The following is a 24,464-nucleotide window of genomic DNA, read 5'->3' as shown; positions in this document are numbered from 1 at the left end:
CCTCCCCAGTAGCAGAGGTTACAGGCATGTGCCACCACGCCCAGCTAATTTTGTATTTTTAGTAGAGATGAGGTTTCACCATGTTGGTCAGGCTGGTCTTGAACTCCTGACCTCATCCACCCGCCTCAGCCTCCCAAAGTGCTGGGATTACAGGTATGAGCCACTGCACCCAGCTGAAAAAAGTAGTTCTAATTAATAAATCAAAATTCTGCCTGCTGAAGAAAAATAACAAACATACCACTAGATATTGAAAGAACTCATAAAGATAACAAAATCAGAAATAACAAGAGTAAAACAACCAATGAAAGAGAAGAAATCCTACAACATTCCTTTACAGACTTTTTTTTTTTTTTTTTAAGGCAAAGTCTCACTCTGTCACCCAGGCTGGAGTGCAGTGGCATGATTTTAGCTCACTGCAATCTCCGCCTCCTGGGTTCAAGCAATTCCACCCCAGCCTCCCAAGTAGCTGGGATTATAGGCACCTGCCATCACACCTGGCTAATTTTTCTAGTTTTAGTAGAGACAGGGTTTCACCATGTTGGCCAGGCTGGTCTCGAACCCTTAACCTCAGGTGATCTGCCTACTCGGCCTCCCAAAGTGCTGGGAATACAGACATGAGCCACTGTGTCCACCCACTTTACAGACACCTCTACAAATAAATTTGAAAACCTAAAAGCAAGGGACAATTTCCAAACTTGATCCCATTAGAGATACAAAGTTTAAACAGACTCATTTCCACAAAAGAAATGAAGTTATCAAGAAAGTACTCCACAAAAAGCACCATGCTCCACTAGTTTTGCAGAGCAATCCTACCAAGGATTCAAAGACCAAATAGCCTCAATGCTGTACAAGTTGTTCCAGAGCTTTGGAAACAAAGGAAAATTTCTTAATTCTTTTTTATGAAGCAAGTAAAACAGACACATAAAACAAAACGAAAAAAGAAAGAAAACTGCAACTAATATCACCTTTGAATACTGATGCAAATGCTTTAAATAAAATATTAGCAAACACAATTCAACACCATGGTGAGAAAATGATACACAAAGAACATGAGAGACTTACTCCAGGAATGCAAGGTTGGTTCAATCCATTAATATAGTACATCATAGCCATATCTCTAAGAAGAAAAATCATGATTATCTCCACAAATGCTGGGGAAAAAAAAGCCTTCAACAAAACTTAAGATCCATTCCTGATTTAAAAAAAAACAAAAAAACAAAAAAAAAACTCAAGAAAATAGGAATTCATGCATACTTTCTTAGTATGACAAACAAGTAAACATATATAATTTGCATTAAAGTCAGAATCTTATTTTTAATAGAGAAATACTAAAGGCATTTGCACTCATATCAGGAATCAGACATTCTCTATAAACTATTTAGCACTGTATTAGTGGCATTTGTGAAGGGAATTTTAAGAAAAATCAATTAGAGGCATCAGAATTGGAAATGAAGGTGTAGAACCACCTTTATTTGCAGATGATAAGATCATACATCTGGAAAACTCTAATGAATCAACAATCTTTACATGGCAGAGAAACAGGTACTCTCAAACATTGTTGCTGAGTATCAAAATTGGCATATTCCTTATGGATGGGAATTCTGTAATATTTAACTAAAAACTACATATGTTTACCTTTTAACTCAGCAATCCCACTTCTAGGAATACCAGACATTAATTCTCTAGTAACACAAAGCTATCATTCACTGTGGCACTGTTTATTTACAAAACATTGAAAACAAGCTAAATGTCCATAGATACGAGGGTAGCCAAATACACTACAGCACATCCACACAATGGTGTATTATGCAGAATGAGAATGATCTCTTTGATACAGAATGATTTCCAGGATATATTCTAGTGAAAAATGCAAAATTTAAAGGAGTATGTATCCAAAGTACCCCACTCTTTGTGTAAGAAAGGGGGAAATGAGAAAATATATATCTGTCTATGTATATTAGCAAGACTAGTTACCTATAGAGTATGGAACAGAATAAAACAGAAAGGCCAAGGAAATAGAAGGGGGAAATGACACCTTTCTGAATATATCTTTATGTACATCTTGACTTTTGAAACCATGTCAATGTTTTGCCTAGACAAAATCAACAAGGATCGGAGGAAAACCCTAATATTGAATACAAACAGAAACAAAGGAATCAAACCATGTTTCAAGTGAATAACATAACCACACTCTAACAGAGAAGAGGAGAATTAACCTAAGTAACTTCTGAATATAGTATTCGAACTAAAGACAAAAAAAAACTCTAAGCAAGTGCTGAGCTCTAATTAGTAAGATTGTTTTTTTCAAAGGTATGGCTTTGCAATTCTGAAACTACTTTCTAAGCATTACAGGGTTTAACACATAAGAAAATATATTGTGAATAAAATGGAAGTCAAGAGTTAAAAATTTGGAAAGGGAAAATAAATCCTGTGTGGTGTGGAACTGTAACTGGAAGTATAAATAGAGACACACACCCACACACACTCTTATCTAGATATACATGCACATATATACACATACACGTTCATATATCTACATTCACAAAAAATCATACACTCATGTTCACTGCTTTTCATCTAAGCAATCTTAGCCTTAAGACTCATATAATTAGACCTGAAGAAATGAAATTTCCAAATTTCTAAATCTAAATTTAGAATATATTGGCTATGCAATCTATAGTGCAGGAAAGTGTTACCATAGGAACATCTATTATAAAAGACAGCTTTTAAACAGAATAGCCAGGCTAATATTTGAAGGAAAAAATTTACTCATATATGTGACTGGATCATGAAAACAGGAAAAATATAATATTAATCCTAGTAAATATTTAAATGTACCCATCTCAGATTATTTTCATGTTAGTAAGAGTAATCATATTATCTTTTATAAAAGTTGCAAAGATGCAAATGTTACCTGGTATTTCACAATGAAATATATTAAAAACCACTGTACCTTACAGTAAAATCATACGAGCAAGAGGCCAGCACAGAAGCATGAAATGGCGAAAACTACAAAAAAAAAAAGAAAAAAAACCCCTTTTTGAAGTCAGCTGTGATTATAACACTGCTTTCTATGATCATTCCATAAACATTATAATAAATTTGAGTCAGAGCTGTCACTAAAAATTATGCTTTTTCAAAGCATATATGCTATAATTTGAGGCAAAAATCTGGCCTTTTAAGTATCCATCTTCAGGAAAAATATTTTTACATTCTCCAAAGAAAATTATCCCTCAAGCTTTTTAGAACTCATTTAGAATAAAATATTCCCAATATGTTGCTATTCTGGAAAAATTAAATACAATTTCATATTGGCTATCCAAAAATGATTCTTACAGGCCAGATGCAGCAGCTCACACCTGTAATCCCAGCACTTTGGGAGGCTGAGGAGGGCAGATCACCTCAGGTCAGGAGTTCGAGACCAGCCTGGCCAACATGGTGAAACCCCGTCTCTACTAAAAATACAAAAATTAGCTGGGCATGGTGGCATATGCCTTTAATCTCAGCTTCTCGGGAAGCTGAAGCAGGTGAATTGCTTTAACCTAGAAGGTAGAGGTTGCAGTGAGCCGAGATCATGCCACTGCACTCCAGCCCGGGTGACAGAGAGAGACTCTGGCTCAAAAAAAAACAAAAGCAAACAAAGTAACAAACAAAAATGATTCTTACAAATATAAGGGATTTAAGTATATAATAGTACAAATATATAATTATATAATTAACCAATTTTACAAATATGATTGCTATAATCACATTATCAAAATAAATATTTAAATGTTAAAAACACCTTTAAGATATTTTTATGTTATTTGTATATTACAGCTAATGGAAAATGATATCAAGGATAAAAAGCAAATTTATAGACAAGTAACGTCTTCTAGATGAGTAAAAATGTACTTAATAAGTTGACCTTTGCAATTACATTTCTTCAGTGTTTTGTCTTACCAGTACTTTAATAGTTAAATACACATATATAACTACATTTGACCAGCGCTTAGTTTGCAAAGTACTTTCACTACATTACCTTATTTCATTCTCAGAATCACTCTGAAATATACATAGAGCATATTTTTCAACTGCTAAAACTTGTCCACATAAAACAAATTTTTATTAAAAAATAAAACAGAGCACTGTGTCTCCTATGTTGCATTGCAGCCAGTGAAACTTAAAATATTAACTTAACTAAAAATTTAGAATTTTTGGCCAGGCACAGTGACTCAGCCTGTAATCCCAGCACTTTGGAAGGCTAAGGCAGGCGGATCACCTGAGATCAGGAGTTCAAGACCAGCCTGGCCAACACTGTGAAACCCCATCTCCACTAAAAATAGAAAAAAATTAGCTGGGCATGGTGGTGCACACCTGTAGTCCCAGCTACTCAGGAGGCTGAGGCAGGAGAACTGCTTGAACCCAGGAGGCAGAGGTTGCAGTGAGCCGAGATCGTGCCTGGGTGACAGGGCAAGACTCTGTCTCAAAAAAAAGAAAAAAAATTTAGAATTTTTAAAATAGTAGGAATAATGTAATTATCTTATTAAAATAATCAATAAGGTACTTTTTTACCCTTAACATTAAAAAAAAAAAAAAGATGAAATTGGGAGATGTCAGTTAATAAGATGCTTTCCACAGTCATTTAGCAGAACCTGCCTAAATGAAAGTCAGGAAACTAACCTAAGTCATCTTATAACCCAGATAAATTTACTGGGACCATCATTAAAAATTTACCTCATCCTCTGCTGTTCACAGAGTAGAAAACTTTCTATATCCCAAACATCTGTGAATAGTCATGTATGTTGTCATGTTAGGAAAAAGAATTAACCATCTCTTTACACCTGTTTCAACAAAGTAAAGAGACTCTCACTAATTAGAAACTTAAAAAGAATATAATACTAAAAGTGAATTACTATAGTTAAAAAAATAATATTAAAGGAAATAACAGATTGGGGGTGAAAGAATGAGAAAAAGATCCTTATTTAACCTCAAGTATTGAATGTCTACATTACCCAAATTCATTCAATAATTATTCAAATATTTTTATCTAATTTTAGCTTTCACTATTAATTGGGTAACAAAAACACATATAAAAAAGAATTAGTAACTCTAATCCCTAAACCCAGAATACTTTTTAATATATGCCTCATTGATTATATTTATATAATTTTATTCTACATATAAAAGAAAAGATAAAAACTTACTTTCACCCTCCTAATAGCATAGGTATGACCAAGCAGTTCAAACACTGGTTGCCGTACATTCCTTAAGTCCCAGCCTCTCAAACTACAGTCAACCGCCCCTGTCACCAGCAAATTCTAAAAACAATTCAGAGAAACATAAACTGTGACATCTTTGCAATTAAACAGTATACAGGCTTTCCAACTAGAAACAACATCTATTTTCTGACAATTATTTAACATGTACCCAGGAGTCATTTTTGAGAAGTTGTATAACAAGTACAGACAGGAATCAATATAGACATTAATAGCAAAAAACTAATATGACTTGTGAGAAAAAGAGCTCAATATGCTTTATGTACACAATGGAACACTACACACAGCTGGAAAAGGCATAGTTCCAAATAGCATTGTGGATTTTCTAATTCACCTTTAGAAGTGGCAGTAAGTACACAGGGGATTAAAAATTTTTATCTGACAAATGAGCCCAGCTTTCTCTTCAAAAGGTTTTCCCTGGAATCCCAGCACCTTGGGAGGCAAAGGTGGGAGGATCACTTGAGGCCAGGAACTTGAGACCAGCATAGGCAATAAAGCAAGACCCTGTCTACCCAAAAAATTAAAAAATTAGCCAGGTGTGGTAACACACACCTGTAATTTTAGCTATTTGAGAGGCTGAGTGAGGCAGGAGGATTGTGTGAGCCCAAGAGTCAGAGGCTGCAGTGTGCTATGATCACTCCACTTTACATCAGCCTGGATGACAGAGCAAGACCCTGTCTCAAAAAAAAACTTAAAAAGGGTTTTCAAGGCTGGGTGCAGTGGTTCACTCCTGTAATCCCAGCACTTTGGGAGGCCGAGGCCGGTGGATCACTTGAGCCCAGGAGTTTGAGACCAGCCTGGGCAACAGTGAGACCTCGTCTCTAAAAAACAAACAAACAAAAAGGGTTTCAACATACTCTGAGGTTTTTCCAGGCATTAAAAGGCAAGAGGTCTGTTCATTTAGGCACATCTGAAAAAGCAAAGGCTATGAATTAAATTTTTCCATGCTCTCTAAATCTAAATTAATCATTGTTTCCAACTCTCTTGGACCAAAATTCTTAATATAATATCTAACCATATCCAAGAATGTAATCAAATAGTGGTGAGTCTCTTATCTATTCCGGCTTTACAAATTCTGCTATCTAGAGCCCCAAGTGAACCCAGAGGTCCTGGCTGAATAGGCCAAGTGCTAGGTCCACACTCAGTCCACCCCACATAACCCAGAACAGCAACGGATTTAAGTTGGTGCAAAAGTAGTTGCAGTTTTTGCCACTGAAAGTAACAGCAAAAAATGCAACTACTTTTGCACCAACCTAACATTGTCTGACTATGTTGGGCTTTAGTTTAAGCTAATTTGAAGAAAAGTTTCAGTTATTAGAAAATAATTTTTGTAAACCACTCTCAAATGTCTATCAGCATCTTTCTTTAGAGTTCCCAAATATCTAACATACAGGCCATAATTAAATTTCCAATATGAAACATTCATTTATGAGTTTGAAACTAGTCATCAGCATTGAAATATTTAGACTGAGTAATATCATTGCATATATACTGTAGTTTAACTTATTTTACTTATTTTTATTTAAAGAACTCTGCCAATACAATGTTCTTTTAACTTTAATTAATTTAAAACTGGGAAAAAAACAAAGCATACATTTTACCTATTTGTCACGGTCAACAGACCACTTCAGGGACATAAATACAGTCATGCATCACTTAATAATGGGGATATGCTCTCAGAAATGTGGCATTAGGCAATTTCATCTTTGCGTGAACATCACAGAGTGTACTTACACAAACCTAGGTGGTACAGCCTACTACACACCCAGGCTAGATGAAACAGCCTATTGCTCCTAGGCTACAAGCCTGTCCAGCATGTTACTGTACTGAATACTGTAGGCTACTGTAATACAATGGTAAGGATTTCTGTGTCTAAACATAGAAAAAGTATAGTAAAAATACAGTATGGAAGATAAAAAATGGTAGTAGGGTACTTACCATGAACGGAGCTTACAAAACTGGAAATTACTCTGGGTGAGTCAGTGAGTGAGTGAGTGAGTAGTGAGTGAATGGAAAGGCCTAGAACATTACTGTACACTAAATTTATTTTTTTATTTCCTTTCAATAATAAATTAACCTTAACTTACTGCAATTTTTTGCTTCATAAACTTTCTAATTTTTTTTAATTTTGTTGTTGTTGTTGTTGTTTTGAGATGGAGTCTTGCTCTGTCACCAGGCTGGAGTGCAGTGGCGTGATCTTGGCTCATTGCAACCTCTGCCTCCCAGTTCAAGCTATTCCCCTGCCTCAGCCTCCCGAGTAGCTGGGACTACAGGCGCCTGCCACCACTCCTGGCTTTTTTTACTTTTTGACTCTTCATAATAACAAAACTTAAAACACAAACACATTGTAGAGCTTTACAAAAAAATTTTCTTTCTTTATATCCCTATTTTATAAGCTTTTTTCTATTTAATTTATTTAATTTTTTTTTTAAACTCTTTTTTTAAAAACTGAGACACACACATACTAGTTTAGGACTACACTGAGTCAGGATTATCAATATCATTGTCTTCTACCTCCACATCTTGTCCTGCTGGAAGGTCTTCGGGGGCAATAGGAATTTTTCAGCTCCATTATATCTTATGGGCCCTGTCACATATGCAATCGGTCATTAGCTGAAATGTTGTTATGCAGTGCATGGCTGTAGTATATGAACACATATTTAATGCATTTCTATCTCTGATTCATATGCTCATGTGGTTAACCGAAGCTTTAAAAAAGTTGCACATGGACACATCTTACAGAGGCATGAAAATTGGTTAGGCTTAAAGAGGAAGATGAAACAGAAAAATTTAAAAACTGATGGACTGTCAAATTAAAAATCAAATTACAGATAGTTCAACAGCCTGACTAGCAAAGTGAAAAAGAAATAAAAGCAAAAGATGATACAAAATTGCAGGGTTAAGAGCGATAAAGAAAAGAATTACATAAATTGGTAAGGCAGCTTCCCAAAACAAACAAGTAAGGCTGCACTGTTGAACTTGGAGAATTTCTGTTTCTTATTTTGCCCGTTTTATGAGCACTTAAATCCAATTAATGCTAATGCAGGTCAGTCACAATCATTAATTAGAAAGGAAAGGGACAGAATTTAACTTAATGGTCCAGGAACACCACCAAAGTCCACATAAACGAAGATCAATAAAATTCAGAACATTTTAACATTAGGAAGGACAGCAGCTTAGGATAGAGCCATACACTATACCTCATTGTATTTACACCAGTCACAACTCAAGATTTCTGCCTGATGTGCGGGAATCACGATTCTGACTCCTGCTGCCTTCACATCCCATATTCTCAGAGTCTGATCACCTAGTAAAAAGGAAGACTTGTTCATTTCCCATCACACCACTTGAATGTGCAGTGACATAATATGTTCATAATAATAAGTCAAGTAAAAATACACTGCTTTCAGTGTTAGGATATTGCCACCTTTAGACTTATTTTTTAAACCATAATAATGTATAGGAACTATTCAAATGAAGGAATACAAAAAGTGACGTTGCACCGTGATAATGCTATTAGGAGGAAAATTTGAATCTCACACTGAGATAAACACAGTATTGACTAAACACACACCTGGTGTGTGTTCGAGGCAGGAAAGGCCCTGAAAATTCTCGTGTTAGGAAATAAAGTGATCACTCTGTACCAGTGTATTGTACTAGAAACCAACGATAGAGTAACAATTTTACTGCTAAAGGCAGGCAAAGTCTACCAAGCCAAAATGGAGAATTTTTTACTTTTCATTGTCAAGTATACTATATTTTAATGGGCCAGCTATAAGTGTATTTTTCTCCTCAAAAAAAAAAGCTAAAAGAAATTTATTTATTTATTAATTTTTATGTATTTATTTATTTTGAGACGGAGTCTCACTCTGTCACCAGGCTGGAGTGAAGTGGTGCGATATCGGCTCACTGTTAATCTCCACCTCGCAGGTTCAAGTGATTCTCCTGCCTCAGCCTCCCGAGTAGCCAGGACTACCGGTGCGCACCACCATGCCCAGCTAATTTTTGTATTTTTAGTAGAGACGGGGTTTCACCATGTTGGCCAGGATGATCTTGATCACCTCACCTCGTGATCCGCCTGCCTCAGCCTCCCAAAGTGCTGGGATTACAGGCATGAGCCACAGTGCCCGGCCTATTTTTTTATTTTGATTTTTTTTGAGACAGAGTCTTGCTATATTGCCCAGGCTGGAGTACAGAGGCACGGTCTCGGCTCATTACAACTTCCACCTCCTGGGTTCAAGCAATTCTCATGCCTCAGCTCCCCAAGTAGCTGGGATTACAGATGTGTGCTACTAGGCCCAGCTAATTTTTGTATTTTTAGTAGAGATGGAGTTTTGGATAGGCGTGGTGGCTCACGTCTATAATCCCTACCCTTCGGGAGGCCAAGGTGGGCAGATCACCTGTGGTCAGGAGTCTGAGACCAGCCTGGCCAACATGATGAAACCCTGCCTCTACTAAACAAAAAATTAGCTGGGCATGGTGGTGGCGGGCACCTGTAATCCCAGCTACTGGGGAAACTAAGGCAGAAGAATCACTTGAACCTGGGAGGCAGAGGTTGCAGTGAGCCGAGATTGTGCCACTGCACTCCAATCCAGACAACAAGAGTGAAATTCTATCTCAAAAAAAAAAAAAAAGAGTGAGAGAGATGGGGTTTCACCATGTTGGCCAGGCTAGTCTCAAATTTCTGACCTCAGGCAATCTTCCTGCCTCAGCCTCCCAAAGTACTGGGATTACAGGTGTGAGCCACCACGCCTGGCCAACAAGCTAAAAACATTTAAAGATTACACTTTGCATTAGTACAAAAACAGTTTGCATTACTTAACTGCACAGATACCCAATTAAATGTTTTACATGTTGTTTGCCTCCAGTTTTTCTAAACTATGAGGAAACAGAAGATGACAAGATGAATAAAATCCAGAATATATATACCTACCTCAAAAGTAAAATATAAACAACTGATGATGGGAGAAAACCAGTTCCATGTAATGAAAATCATGTAGTTTCTGGCATGATAGCAGGTGGGGTCTTGAATGCCATTTTGCGGTTATAGGATACATACCCTGCATAGGGTATGTAATATCTCTGAGACTGATTCATTCTAAAGGAGACACAGAATGCCCAACATGCAGCGCTGTCTAAGAATTTCATCACGTTTCTGTAAAGCACCTGGCATGGTCTCTAACACATAGTAGAAGCTGCCAAATACGGTATATAAAAATGCTAAATTTTTAAAGTATCTTTTATTTATCTACATATATTTTCCTATATTCCCAATTCTAAATCATATATTGTTAAGCTAAATTTAGCTATCCTAGGCAATTTTTTCCTGGCTTCTTTGGAAGTTGCTTAAGAAAGATAAGAAATGTGTTGGCAGTAATGAAATGCAGAGGTTAAGAACAGGGCCTTTGGAGTTCCTGAACTTGGTTCTAATCCAGCTCAATCATTTGGTGGTCACTGATGCTTAATCAAGTTACTTCGCTGATCTTCAGTTTCCTACCTACAATAAAATAACTGCCTTGTAAGGCTGAAATGAGACAAGGTAGTAGCATGAGTACGGTGCCAGATATGCAGTAAGCTCTCAATATGTGTTTTTTTAAATGAGAAAAAATACCCATGATTAGAAGTTATTTCTGTCCCCCCAATAATAACAACATGAATAATAGTTAATATTTATTGAGTGCTTCCAATGTGCCACATACTGTTCTAAGCATTTTATATATTTTTTTTCTAAAAACATCACAACTACATAAAGTAGGAATTTGGAGATATAAAAAGTAATTGTATAGTATTATACAAATGAGGAATATAGTACTATACAAATGCAGCATATAGAGATGAAATAACTCACCCAGGATAGTAAGCAACAGAACCAGGACCTGGAACCAGAACCCAAGGAGTCTGGGTCCCCAGCATGCGCACTTTACAGCTTTACAACTACACTACGCTGCTGCCTCCTTGTGTTGCTGGAGGACAAATGCCATACAATCAATGTTGGCTAATTTTGGAGGAATTATTTTAATTCTTTTAATTTCCAGGCTGGAGTGCAGTGATGCGGTCTTGGCTCACTGCAACCTCCACCTCCCAGACTCAAGCAATCCTCCCACTTCAGCCTCCCAAGTAGCTGGGACTATAAGCGCACACCACCATGCCCCGCTAATTTTTCTATTTTTGGCAGAGACGGGGTTTTGCCATGTTGTCCAGGCTGGTCTCCAGCTCCTGAGCTCAAGCAATCCACCTGCCTCAGCCTCCCAAAGTGCTGGGATTACAGGTGTGAGCCACTGCGTCCAGCCCTGTATTACTTTTTCTATAAATTGGAGAAAAATCTCTATTGTATTTTCAATACCACTTCCCATCCTCCCTGCCCCAGAGACCACAACAGTCATGAATTTGGTCCGCAGCCCTTTAGTTTGTGGTAATAAAAGTATTTGGTAATAAAAGTATTACCAAATACTTTTATTACATTTTTATGGATCCATAAATATGTACTACTACTGCTTTGTATGTAGGATTTTTTTTCCTTTTTTGATTTAAAAATACTGTCCTGCTACATTAAAAAAAGGCTGAAAACCACTTTGACAGATGAGAGTAACAAACATTTTTGGACCCAGCTAAGGATGGTACCTCCGTCCATAGCACCTCATTCCTTGCTCAGACCACAGCTGATAGGCCAAATGGGGGTACTTGGGATTTCTCTGAACTACAACTGAAAAATAATGTCAGTCCCTCTTCTATGGCAGAATTGACAAGTTATAAAATTCAGGACCCACTGGAGACAACATATCTCATTGTGAAAAATGAACGATGAGTTTGAAAGTACCAAAAGGAAATTGTTCAGAATTGGTACAGGTTAGAGCTTCAAATAACTCCAAGGGCCCTCATTATAATCACTGTCTGTGGTCTAGCCACCAGTCAGTAGAATCTGCTTCTAGAATGCCAAATAGCTTTGATGAAATGATCTCTCATGACTTTCTCCAGCCTTCAGTGTATAATGTAGGGTGACGTGGATGTCTAGTGTTTGGCCTGCCCAGAAATACCCTTTTTCTAGGAACAGCATGTCCTTTTCTCACCAAGTGATTCTATAAAGACTTACACCTCAACACAATTGACTGACCAAAGGCAGGTTCAGGCAAGACCAACCACAGTACCTCATTCCCTGCTTTGACTACAGCTGAAAGGTCAAAGGTAGGTACTTGGGATTTTTCTGAACTATAACTGAAAAAATAATGTCTGTCCTTCTCTTATGGTAGCATTTACAACTTATAAAATTCAGGAGGCCGGGCATGATGGCTTACACCTGTAATCCCAGCACTTTAAGGGGCTAAGGCAGGAGGATCGCTTGAGCCCAGGAGTTCGAGATCAGCCTGAGCAACATAGTGAGATTCCATCTCTACAAAAAATTTAAAAATTAGCCAGGCATGGTGGCACACACCTGTAGTCCCAGCTACTCCGGAGGTTGAGGTAGGAGAACTGCTTGAGTCCGGGAGGTCGAGGCTGCAGTGAGCCATGATCGCACCACTGCACTCCACCCTGGGTGACAGAACAAGACCCTGTCTCAAAAATGTAAAAATATGGCCAGGCACAGTGGCTCATGCCTGTCATCCCAGCACTTTGGGAGGCTAAGGCAGGTGGATCACTTGAGGCCAGGCGTTTGAGACCAGCCTAGCCAACATGGCAAAACCCTGTCTCTACTAAAAATACAAAATAAATAAATAAATTAGCCAGGCATGGTGGCGCATGCCTGTAATCCCAGCTACTCAAGACGCTGGGGCATAAGAATTACTTGAACCCCAGAGGTGGGGGTTGCAGTGAGCTGAGATCACGCCCCTGAACTCCAGCCTGGGCAATGGAGCGAGATTCTGTCTCAAAAAAAAAAAAACAAAACTATATATATATATCATATGTTATATGTTATATATATAAATACAGAAAAAAATATATATATATAGCTTTGATGAAATGATCTCTCATGACCTCCAGCCTTCAGTGTATAATGCAGGGTGACACGGATGTCACGCTGCATTATACACCGAATATATATATATAAACAGAGTGAATTTATCTATATTTACATATATATATATAAATTCAGGGGCCACTAGTGGCCATGTGTCTCACTGTGTGGAGAAAGCCAGTCCGCAGAGTCAAGTCAACAAGTGGAGAAAAGTCCAGATGAGAGACAGAATGTGTTCTGGGGCCTTTCAAACAGCCCTTCCCTTTCTGGAGTATGCTTTTTAACACATTTCACAAAGATCTAACATAGTCCCAGTTGTATCACTTGTAGGCAAAGGAAATCGCTCATTATCATAAGGCAGCGAAGGGTATTCTCCTGAAGCTTCAATCTCCTAAAACTAGTTCCAAAGAAAACCATTTGATTACGCAAGAGGCTTCCATTAAAACATACAAAATGCCTAAATAATATATACTAACTTTCAGGAATTTATATCTAATACTAGGTTAAAAGTATAAATTCTGCTATAGCTATAGCATTGCCTCAAGATCAATGAGCTTGTGTTCACCCTAATAAGATATGAGTATGTGAATTGACTTAAAGTACCAAAACAGGCCAGGCATGGTGGCTCACACTTGTAATCCTAGCACTTTGGAAAGTCAAGGCAGGCAGGTCGTTTGAGTTTAAGAGTTCCAGACCAGCCTGGGCAACCGTGAAATCCTGTCTCTACCGAAAATACAAAAATTAGTTGGGCTTGGTAGCATGCACCTGTAGTCCCAGCTACCCAGGAGGCTGAGGTGGGAGGACTGCTTGAGCCTAGGAGGCAGAGGCTGCAATGAGCCGAGATTGTGCTGCTGCACTCCAGCCTGGGTGACAGAGCCAGACTCTGTCTCAAAAAATAAAAATAAAAATATTTAAAAGTACCAAAACATTACAATGAATGCAGACTAGGAGATTAAGAACTGTTATTGTAGGAATAACATGAATGAGTCTCACAAGACATAATGTTGCATGAAAGAAACCAGTAACAAAGGTATGAAAATGGGCAACATTAATCCATGTTATTGGAAGGCCACACAGTGGTCACCTGGGGTGGGGGTTGGTGAGAAGTGACTACAAGGATGGGAGGAGGCCCTTTGGGAACGTTCTGTTTCTTCACCTGGGTGCCAGTTACAAGGATGTGTTCATTGTGAGAATTCACCAAATTGTACACTAAGATTATGCACTGTTCAATATGTGTATCACACTTCAGTAAAAGATTAAAAAACACAATAACAAAGGTTGGGAGGTTTTGTTCCACACCACCACTTTCTTTTTTTTTTTTTTTTTTAATTATACGTTAAGTTTTAGGGTACATGTGCACAACGTGCAGGTTTGTTACATATGTATACATGTGCCATGTTGGTGTGCTGCACCCATTAACTCGTCATTTAACATTAGGTAATATCTCCTAATGCTATCCCTCCCCTCTTTCCCCACCCCATAACAGGCCCCAGTGTGTGATGTTCCCCTTCCTGTGTCCATGTGTTCTCATTGTTCAATTCACACCACCACTTTCACGCAATATTTAAAAAAAAAAAAACAAAAAACCATGGCTTGAGCTGTCTTCTCTTGCAGTTAATTTAATGGGCACAAAAATGTAAAGACTGCTGGGCAGGAGCTGAGAATTCCACTTCCTTGACAGCAACTCCTGACGTAACCATTTGGCACTTTGTCCTCGCCATTTTGTTTTCCAGGTAGGAAAGAGACCTAATGACCAAATGGTACAATGACTCATTCAGCTCTTTCAGCTGCCAGGACATCTGTATTTATGTTGTTTTTTCAATTGAATTTTCTAGACAACTGGTCTTTCATTAACAGGCAGACATTTATCAGGGCCCTGTGATGGTGCCATAGACTCACCTGAATTGCCAGCTTCTCTTATCAATTGCAGACCTGCCACTGACAGAACCAGTGAATTTTTTTTTCTTTTTTTTTTTCTGAGACAGAGTCTAACTCTGTCACCCAGGCTGGAGTGTAGTGGCTCACTGCAACCTCTGCCTCCAGGGTTCAAGCGATTCTCCTGCCTCAGCCTCCCAGTAGCTGGGATTACAGGTGTCCACCATCATGCCTGGCTAATTTTTTTGAGTTTTTAGTAGAGATGGGGTCTCACCATGTTGGTCAGGCTGGTCTCAAACTCCTGACCTCAAGTGATCCGCTCATCTTGGCCTCCCAAAGTGCTGGGATTACAGATGTGAGCCACTGTGCCTGGCCAGAACCAGTGAATTTAAATGTACAATATGGGCGAGGAAGTGCTGGCTGTTACTATGTCTAATTTCAAATTGCAGCAGGTACGAGGAAGTTGCATAAGGAGAATGAGTGTAAACATAGAGTCTAAAACCGGGAAGTGAACTGAGTAGCAAAAGGGTACTTTGGGGCCAATATAATATAACTTAACCGAAACGCCTTATGCCTCTCGGATGTAATATGACTTTTTCTTACAGTAGAATGAGATTTGCTTTAACTACTGGATCCCACACATTCAGGCATGGTTATGACTTACGCAACTAGATGGAGTCTGTGACAGCAATAATTTAGTTTTCATGATTCCAAAGATAATTTACTTCATATTAATCCTCTTCATAAAAAGAGCTCAAATATTCTTCCCTTCTCTCATATAATTTAGAAATATGATTTCTGTACTAATACAACTATCATGAATTAGGCAAACTGCAATGTCTTTAGGCAACTCTGCTATGGAAGGTAAATCTAGATCTATTGGTAGTTCTCTAAAAACTTCCCCCATTTTGGCCTGTCTTAGCTTAGCTAATGATAAATAATTTGATGCTAGATTTGCAAAACTATACAACTTTGAAGGTGACTAAATTCTTGGAGCAAACTAAATGCTACGTTCTCATATATTATCTTAAAATATAAATTGTTGTAATCTGTTGAAAGATATACTTAACTATATGTGTGCAACAGGATTAGACATAAAAATACATCTTGACTGCCTATCACATAAGCTTCCACTATGAAAAACAAGTATTTTACAACTATGGGTTCCACACTACAAACTTTGCAGTTGGGATTACTTTATGCAAAGATTATGTTATGTTTTATAACAAGCACTCATCTGTAAGCAAGAAGACAAAGCAAGAGAATTAATAAAGATAAACTCACTAGCAAAACTGAGAAAAAACTAAGCAGTTCTCCAACTAAAGCAACCACTTCTCTGAATTCGGCACTGAAACCATTCTGTAGATTTTTTAAAAAAGAGTTGAGTATATTCCTTTGAAAACAGACATGCAATTCCCATTACCTCAAATAGAACTAAGCTGTCAATTTGGCATCTCAAACAGAGCTATTCCATAGACTAGTACAGCACTTCCCAAATTGCGCTGCTCACTAGATTCAGCTGGGATTTAAAAATATACCTCCCAGGGGTATTCTGTCTTTTTATTCAGCAAGACTTAAGATGAAGCCCACAATTCTGCTGCTGTTTTTTAATGCTCTCCCAATGGTTCTGATGATTAGCCAGATTCTAGAATCACTGGACTAGTATGTTACTATACAACCATGCATTCCAGAGTCTACCTAGAGCAAATTACTCTAGAGCTCTAAGAGTTTTAGCACTTAGATAAGCACTAACTGTCCACTGTTACAGCATATACACTGCAAAGTCCTCAAATATGCTCTGTTCTCTCCACATTCCAGCTTTTGCCTCCCACTTCCCATTTCCTCTTACTTGTTCATAAGGCAGCAGGTTAGACTATTTCTTCAGGGAAGTGACCTGACCAGCCAACCCTGACAAGCTCAGGAATCCATTTATACATTTCCACAGAATTCTGGACACACGTCTTAATAATAAGAGGTAACACTTAAGGTCGGGTGCAGTGGCTCATGCCTGTAATCCCAGCACTTTGGGAGGCTGAGGCGGGAGGATTGCTTGAGCTCAGGAGTTCTAGACCAGCCTGGGCAACACGGTGAAACCCTGTCTCTACCAAAAATACAAAAATTAGCTGGGTGGTGGCGCATGCCTGTGGTCCTAGCTAGTAGGCTGAGGTGGGAGGATTGTTTGAGCCCGGGAGGCAGAGGTTTCAGTGAGCTGAGATGGCACCACTGCATTCCAGCCTGGGCAACAGAGCCAGACCCTGTCTCAAAAAAAAAAAAAAAAAAAAAAGAGGTAATGCTCACAGAGTTTTTACTTTGCCAGTCACTGTTCTAATTAAGCCCTTTATGCACATTAGCCACTTAATCCTCCTCAAAACTCCATGATGTGGATACCATTATCACCCTGATTTTAGAAATGAGGAATGAGGAGACAGAGGTTAAATAGCATGACCAAAGAAAGTCTCCTAACAGCAGGAAAGTGAACTTGATCTGAAGCAGTCCAGCTCCAGAATCCTTGTTCCTGACCACTGTGCTATATTACCTCTCCTTAAAGAACTTCACAGTCTTCATCACTAGCTGCTTCTAGATTTTGTCTTAGCATTCCTCTTTCCTACTGGACTATATGCTCTAGGAGGGCAGGAACTCCATCTGTTGTCTTCCTCACTGAATCTCCAGTAAATGATGGACATTCAATAAATATCTGACTGACTCACTGCAGCATCCTTCTCAACAATCAAAATGAACTCAGATACGTTTTAAAAATTCGAGTAAGATGGTTACTCCCATATCTTATATAATAACAATCAAAAATATTTTCGTGTTTGGCTATGTAAGGCATTTGGCTATGCAAAAGAATACACAAGTGTTATAGGCAATGTATGAAAACAAGCGAAGCAAAGAAGATCTAAGCACTGCATTTGCTTACAAATGCATGGTACACAGCTCAGTAAGTAAATGTTCTTGTCTCTGAAATGGCTAAGGAACAGTGAGAGTTTTGGAACTTGCCTTGACTTTTTACTATACCCCAACTTCTTCCAGTATTTTTGCAGAGTGGAAGAAGAACTCTGAATCTTTTTAAAAGTACTAAGTAGACTAATATTTGTAAATCACCGCAAAGGATTATTTCAGGAAAATGGCAAATGTTTGATAAATCAATCTTCCAATGAGTTCCCCAAGTCATAAAAATTGGCAGAAAACAGCTTTACTGTATCCATTTCACAAGGACAGTTTTTAAAGAACATATTTTAGAGCTTACAGGTCCAGTACTTGATTTTCATCAAATCGCCTCTGATTTATCTGAAGCCTTAGATGTGCAGCCAATTTAGTGAATACTGGCCCCTTAGACTCCATCCACCTACTTTCACCTAATCTGGATTCACTCTTTCCATCCTCAATCCATGTTGTTTGTGTAACACCCTCTCCCATTTTCCATTCCCAACTGCAGGGACTAACCAGGCCTAAGCCAATCAACACATTATATCCCCCTCACCCACACACAGTGATTAATTCAGGAACATCCATGAGGACCCATCAGAGCCCATGACAGAAAATGAAACTGTCTGGATGTCTGAGAAGGAATCTTTCACTTTTTCCTACTGGACAGAAACCAGAAAGGATGCGGGGGTTGGAGTTACTACCATCTTGCCATCATGTGGTGCCTGATACCCTGATTCTGAAACTAACACAACAGAAGACAGAGCCCTACATCCAACCATGCCTATAAAGCCAGATTTAATTCCGAACTTTTCACTTATGTAAGCAAATAAGTTATCTTCTTCCTTAAAGCACTTTGGGTCAGAATTTTTTTTTTTTTTTTTACTTTCAACCACAGAAGTCCTGGCTGATATGACCAAGATTTATATTAATTTCTAACATAACATATGAAGGTAATGTAATTAAACAGGGGTCTTCTCTTCTACAGAAGCAAACAGTCATTCTGTTGATAAAAGATTGCTTTTCTACTACCCACTTACACTATACGGATAGTTTGAAAAGTGAAGTGTTGTGATTATACTAACACTCTACAAACAATTAATCTTCTATTATTCAGTCTCATACACTGCATATTCTACAGCACTATCCACAGTCAATGCTATCTATTCCATGCTACACAAAGACCAATGTAAAAAGAAGAAGTGTGTGTGACTCAGCTCAAATGAAGGGCTAATACACACAATTCTGACTGACGTCTAAAAAATGCAGCTGTATTAGTTTGTGATTTTGTCACTATCAGATTTATATTTGGTCATACGCATAAAGAGAACAATGATTAAAAACAAATCAATACCCTCTTTCCACTTTGCCAACTGGATGTATGTCTTTACTGGTCATTCCAGTGGGGCAAAGGAAATATCCTTTTTAAAACTCAGGCAAACTGGGTGTTTGTCATGGTCATGTATCCTGTCAGAGAAAACAAACTGAAAACAAACAAACAAACAAAAATGCCCAAATCAAGGCAATTTTAGAATCTTAAATAGGCCAGGCACAGTGGCTCGCGCCTATAATCCCAGCACTTTGGGAGGCCGAGGTGGGCGGATCATCTGAGGTCAGGAGTTCAAGACCAGCCTGGCCAACAAGGCGAAAGCCCGTCTCTACTAAAAATACAAAAATTAACCAGGCATAGTGGCACGTGCCTGTAATCCCAGCTACTCGGGAGGCTGAGGCAGGAGAATCGCTTGAGGCAGGAGGTGGAAGTTGCAGTGAGCTGAGATTGCACCATTGCACTCCAGCCTGGGTGACAGAGACTCCGTCTCAAAAAAAAGAAAAAGAAAAACAAGAGAACCTTAAATAATAACAAACATCAACAAGATTACATAAAATAGAAAGGTAAGGAATTTTTTTAAGACCTATCAATTGTTCAAGGAATTGTATTTACTAATACTTTTTCAACTATACAAAATTATATTCTCATTATTAATTTTAGTTTACTGTGTATGTTGCCAATTAGAGCTCCCAGCAGATAAGTCTTCACTGTTTCATTAGAAGAGAAGCATGCTTCGGTTCTTTTTTTTTCTTTTTTCTTTTTTTTTTTTTTCTGAAACAGTCTTGCTCTGTTGCCCAGGCTGGAGTGCAGTGGCGCTATCTCGGCTCACTGCAATCTCCACTTCCTGTGTTCAAGTGATTCTCCTGCCTCAGCCTCCCAAGTAGCTGGGATTACAGGTGTGTGCCACCATGCCCGGCTAATTTTTGTATTTTTGTAGAGACAGGTTTCACCATGTTGGTTGGCCAGGCTGGTCTCGAACTCCTGTTCTTAAGTGATCCATCCACCTCAGCCTCCCAAAGTGCTGGGATTACAGCTGTGAGCCACCATGCCTGGCCTCAGTTCATTTTTGAGGTGGATCGATTCTACACCACTAATTCAATCTAGAGTTTGAAATGACTCCTTTGAAACTGTAGGATATAAGGCCAAAAGGCATCCCTCCCCTAAGAAAATAATGCTAATGTCAATCTAATTCACAACTTTACAAGAACTTTAATTCGACTTGGACTAATACCCTCTGTGGTAGAACCTTTCACCAATGGTAAAATTACAAAATGGTAAAATTATAAACCAGTAAACTGAACTGTGGTGAACTTACAGATCCGATTCACTATAAGCACAAAACTCTTTACCATTTATACTAAATTAAAAACATAGGCCAGGCGCAGTAGCTCACACCTGTAATCCCAACACTTTGGGAGGCCAAGGCGGGTGGATCACCTGAGGTCAGGAGTTCAAGACCAGCCTGGCCAACATGGTGAAACCCCATCTCTACTAAAAATACAAAAATTAGCTGGGTGTGATGGCGCATGCCTGTAGTCCCAGTTACTCAGAAGGCAGAGGCAGGAGAATTGCTCGAACCCGGGAGGCGGAGGTTGCAATGAGCTGAGATTGTACCACTGCACTCCAGCCTGGGCGACAGAACTAGACTCTGACTCAATAATAATAATAAAAACATAAAAGATGATTAACTCAAGTTATATATGTAAGTGAAATGGTTAATTGATTCAAATTAAATATATTAATATAGCTACCACTGACTTAATACACACTTAGCCTTATGGTTAACTATGTTACAGAAAGATAAAAGACCAAAGAAGGAACTCAGGCTTGGAAAAGGCAACATAAGAAGAAAAAATATATTACTGGTCCCACTCCAAAAGACTTCATATATTAGAAAAGATTTAATTCAGATTATGGACAAAAAAAGCTATGACTTAGCTTAAAAACTCAAAAAATAATAGTTTATAACCTTATAAGTTGACAGTGTGTACTGCTCATCATTCTAGAAAAGAAAGCTATTAATTTTTATCAGAGAACAAAAATATTTTTTCTTAAATTAACTATGCCTCTATACATAGGCATTACTAGTATTCATTATTAGGATCTCAAAAAATTACACAATCTTTCACCTCAATCATGCTCCCTGTAAAAAGAAAGCTGCATAATCTAAATGGATATACTTGGCTGTATATAATTTACCTGAAAGTTTCCATTTCTGAGTATTTTCAACCTAATAGTACTTTCACAATTAGGATGGTTTGGTCATTTTTTACTTTTAAAATTAAAAATAATGAAATAATGGGAAAAAAGTGTGTGATATATATTTCCTAAGAAAGCCAATCAACATAATTCAACAACTCAGGGCACTGATATAGTTTATTAGCAAGAAAGGAACAATTATCCTACCTATTGTCTATCTTTGGATGCTGCATAACTGAAAGAAGAGACACTATTAAGAGCACCACCTCTTCCTCTAGCTAATGTCTTCTGTTCTCTACTAAACAGCCAACTGCACAAAAAAGTTTCCACTTCTTTCTCTCTCCTTGAGGATTTATACCAGAGGTCAGCAAACATTTTCTGTAAACGGCCACAGGCAGTAAATATTTTTGGCTTTGAGGACCTTTCAGTCTCTCTCACAACTACTCAACTCCACCACTGTAGTGTGAAAGCAACCACAGACAATATGTTAATAAATGGGCGTAGTTGTACCCCAATGAAACTATTTATAAAAACCATCAGTTTTGATCTGAGGGCAGTAGTTGGCCAACTTGTGCTCTATTCCAAGGTTTCTTTGACTTAGTCTTTCCTAGGTACTCTGATTTACTGCAATGGCTTTAGTTACCAATTCTAAGCCAATGATACAATTTTTATTCACAAGGTCAGAGTTCTCAGCTCCAAGCTCAACCTGCTCATTGACAAGCAGATGCCTGTCTCACAGGTTCTGAAACAGTGTTCTAAAACAAAACTCAAGACCTTCTCTTTCAAACATGTATCATATCTCAGTTATAACATTGCCACCCATGAATTTGTCCTTGCCAGAAATCTAGGAATTATTCTTTAGCAGTTGGAATCATTGAAAAGTTCTGAACCACAGCTAACTCTTGTCAAGAGGTCGATGAAGTAAAGTCCTAAACATGGAAAGGAACAATCGGTACCAGCCACTGCAAAAACATGCCAAATTGTAAAGACCATCGATGCTAGGAAGAAACTGCATCAACTAACAAGCAAAATAACCAGCTAACATCATAATGACAGGATCAAATTCACACATAACAATATTAACCTTAAATGTAAATGGGCTAAATGCTCCAATTAAAAGATACAGACTGACAAATTGGATAAAGAGTCAAGACCCATCAGTGGGCTGTATTCAGCAGACCCATCTCACGTGCAGAGACACATAAAGGCTCAAAATAAAGGGATGGAGGAAGATCTACCAAGCAAATGGAAAACAAAAAAAAAAGCAGGGGTTGCAATCCTAGTCTCTGATAAAACAGACTTTAAACCAACAAAGATCAAAAGAGACAAAGAAGGCCATTACATAATGGTGAAGGGATCAATTCAACAAGAAGAGCTAACTATCCTAAATATACATGCACCCAATACAGAAGAACCCAGATTCATAAAGCAAGTCCTTAGAGATCTACAAAGAGACTTAGACTCCCACACAGTAATAAGGGGAGACTTTAACACTCCACTGTCAACATTAGACAGATCAACAAGACAAAGTTAACAAGGATATCCAGGAATTGAATCAGCTCTGCACCAAGCGGACCTAATAGACATCTACAGAACTCTCTACCCCAAATCAACAGAATATACATTCTTCTCAGCACCACATCACACTTATTCCAAAATTGACCACATACTCGGAAGTAAAGCACTCCTCAGCAAATGTAAAAGAACAGAAATTATAACAAACTGTCTCCCAGACCACAGTGCAATCAAACTAGAACTCAGGATTAAGAAACTCACTCAAAGCCGCTCAACTACATGGAAACTGAACAACCTGCTCCTGAATGACTACTGAGTACATAATGAAATGAAGGCAGAAATAAAGATGTTCTTTGAAACCAATGAGAACAAAGACACAACATACCAGAATATCTGGGACACATTTAAAGCAGTGTGTAGAGGGAAATTTATAGCACTAAATGCCCACAAGAGAAAGCAGGAAAGATCTAAAATTGACATCCTAACATCACAATTAAAAGAACTAGAGAAGCAAGAGCAAACACATTCAAAAGCTAGCAGAAGGCAACAAATGACTGAGATCAGAGCAGAACTGAAGGAAATAGAGACACAAAAAACTCTTCAAAAAATCAATGAATTCAGGAGCTGGTTTTTTGAAAAGATCAACAAAATTGATAGACCTCTAGCAAGACTAATAAAGAAAAGAGAGAAAAATCAAACAGACGCAATAAAAAATGATAAAGGGGATATCACCACCGATGCCACAGAAATACAAACTACCATCAAAGAATACTATAAACACCTCTACGCAAATAAACTAGAAAATCTAGAAGAAATGCATAAATTTCTCGACACATACACCCTCCCAAGACTAAACCAGGAAGAAGTTGAATCCCTGAATAGACCAATAACAGGCTCTGAAATTGAGGCAATAATTAATAGCCTACCAACCAAAAGAAGTCCAGGACCGGAAAGATTCACAGCCGAATTCTACCAGAGGTACAAAGAGGAGCTGGTACCATTCCTTCTGAAACTATTCCAATCAATAGAAAAAGAGGGAGTCCTCCCTAACTCATTTTATGAGGCCAGTATCATACTGATACCAAAGCCTGGTAGAGACACACACAAAAAAGAGAATTTTAGACCAACATCCCTGATGAACATCAATGCAAAAATCCTCAATAAAATACTGGCAAACTGAATCCAACAGCACATCAAAAAGCTTATCCACCATGATCAAGTGGGCTTCATCCCTGGGATGCAAGGCTGATTCAACATACACAAATCAATAAACGTAATCCAGCATATAAACAGAACCAAAGACAAAAACCACATGATTATCTCAATAGATGCAGAAAAGGCCTTAGACAAAATTCAACAGCCCTTCCTGCTAAAAGCTCTCAATAAACTAGGTATTGATGGGACGTAT

At 38.2% G+C, this 24,464-nt stretch overlaps 1 protein-coding gene and 1 non-coding gene across 4 annotated transcripts in view; one reads left to right on the top strand and one right to left on the bottom strand.

Annotated features, from left to right (window-relative positions):
- PEX7 (peroxisomal biogenesis factor 7) overlaps positions 1-24,464 on the bottom strand; it is a 97,220-nt gene that overhangs the window by 41,322 nt on the left and 31,434 nt on the right. For all 3 annotated transcript variants that reach the window (XM_054491642.2, XM_063666634.1, XM_063666635.1), the window contains exons 6-8: positions 8,459-8,565; positions 5,187-5,300; positions 2,954-3,009 (exon numbers count right to left, since the gene is read on the bottom strand). In XM_054491642.2, coding sequence (XP_054347617.1) covers positions 2,954-3,009; positions 5,187-5,300; positions 8,459-8,565 — 277 coding nt within the window. The remainder of the gene's footprint in view (positions 1-2,953; positions 3,010-5,186; positions 5,301-8,458; positions 8,566-24,464) is intronic.
- Positions 19,364-19,497, top strand: LOC129039776 (small nucleolar RNA SNORA27). The gene has a single exon (XR_008503477.1). It is a non-coding gene; the product is annotated as a small nucleolar RNA SNORA27 (small nucleolar RNA).

This window comes from Pongo pygmaeus, chromosome 5 (genome assembly GCF_028885625.2).
Source record: "Pongo pygmaeus isolate AG05252 chromosome 5, NHGRI_mPonPyg2-v2.0_pri, whole genome shotgun sequence".
NCBI classification, from domain to species: Eukaryota; Metazoa; Chordata; class Mammalia; order Primates; family Hominidae; genus Pongo; species Pongo pygmaeus.
This window is presented reverse-complemented; position numbering and strand designations above follow the sequence as displayed.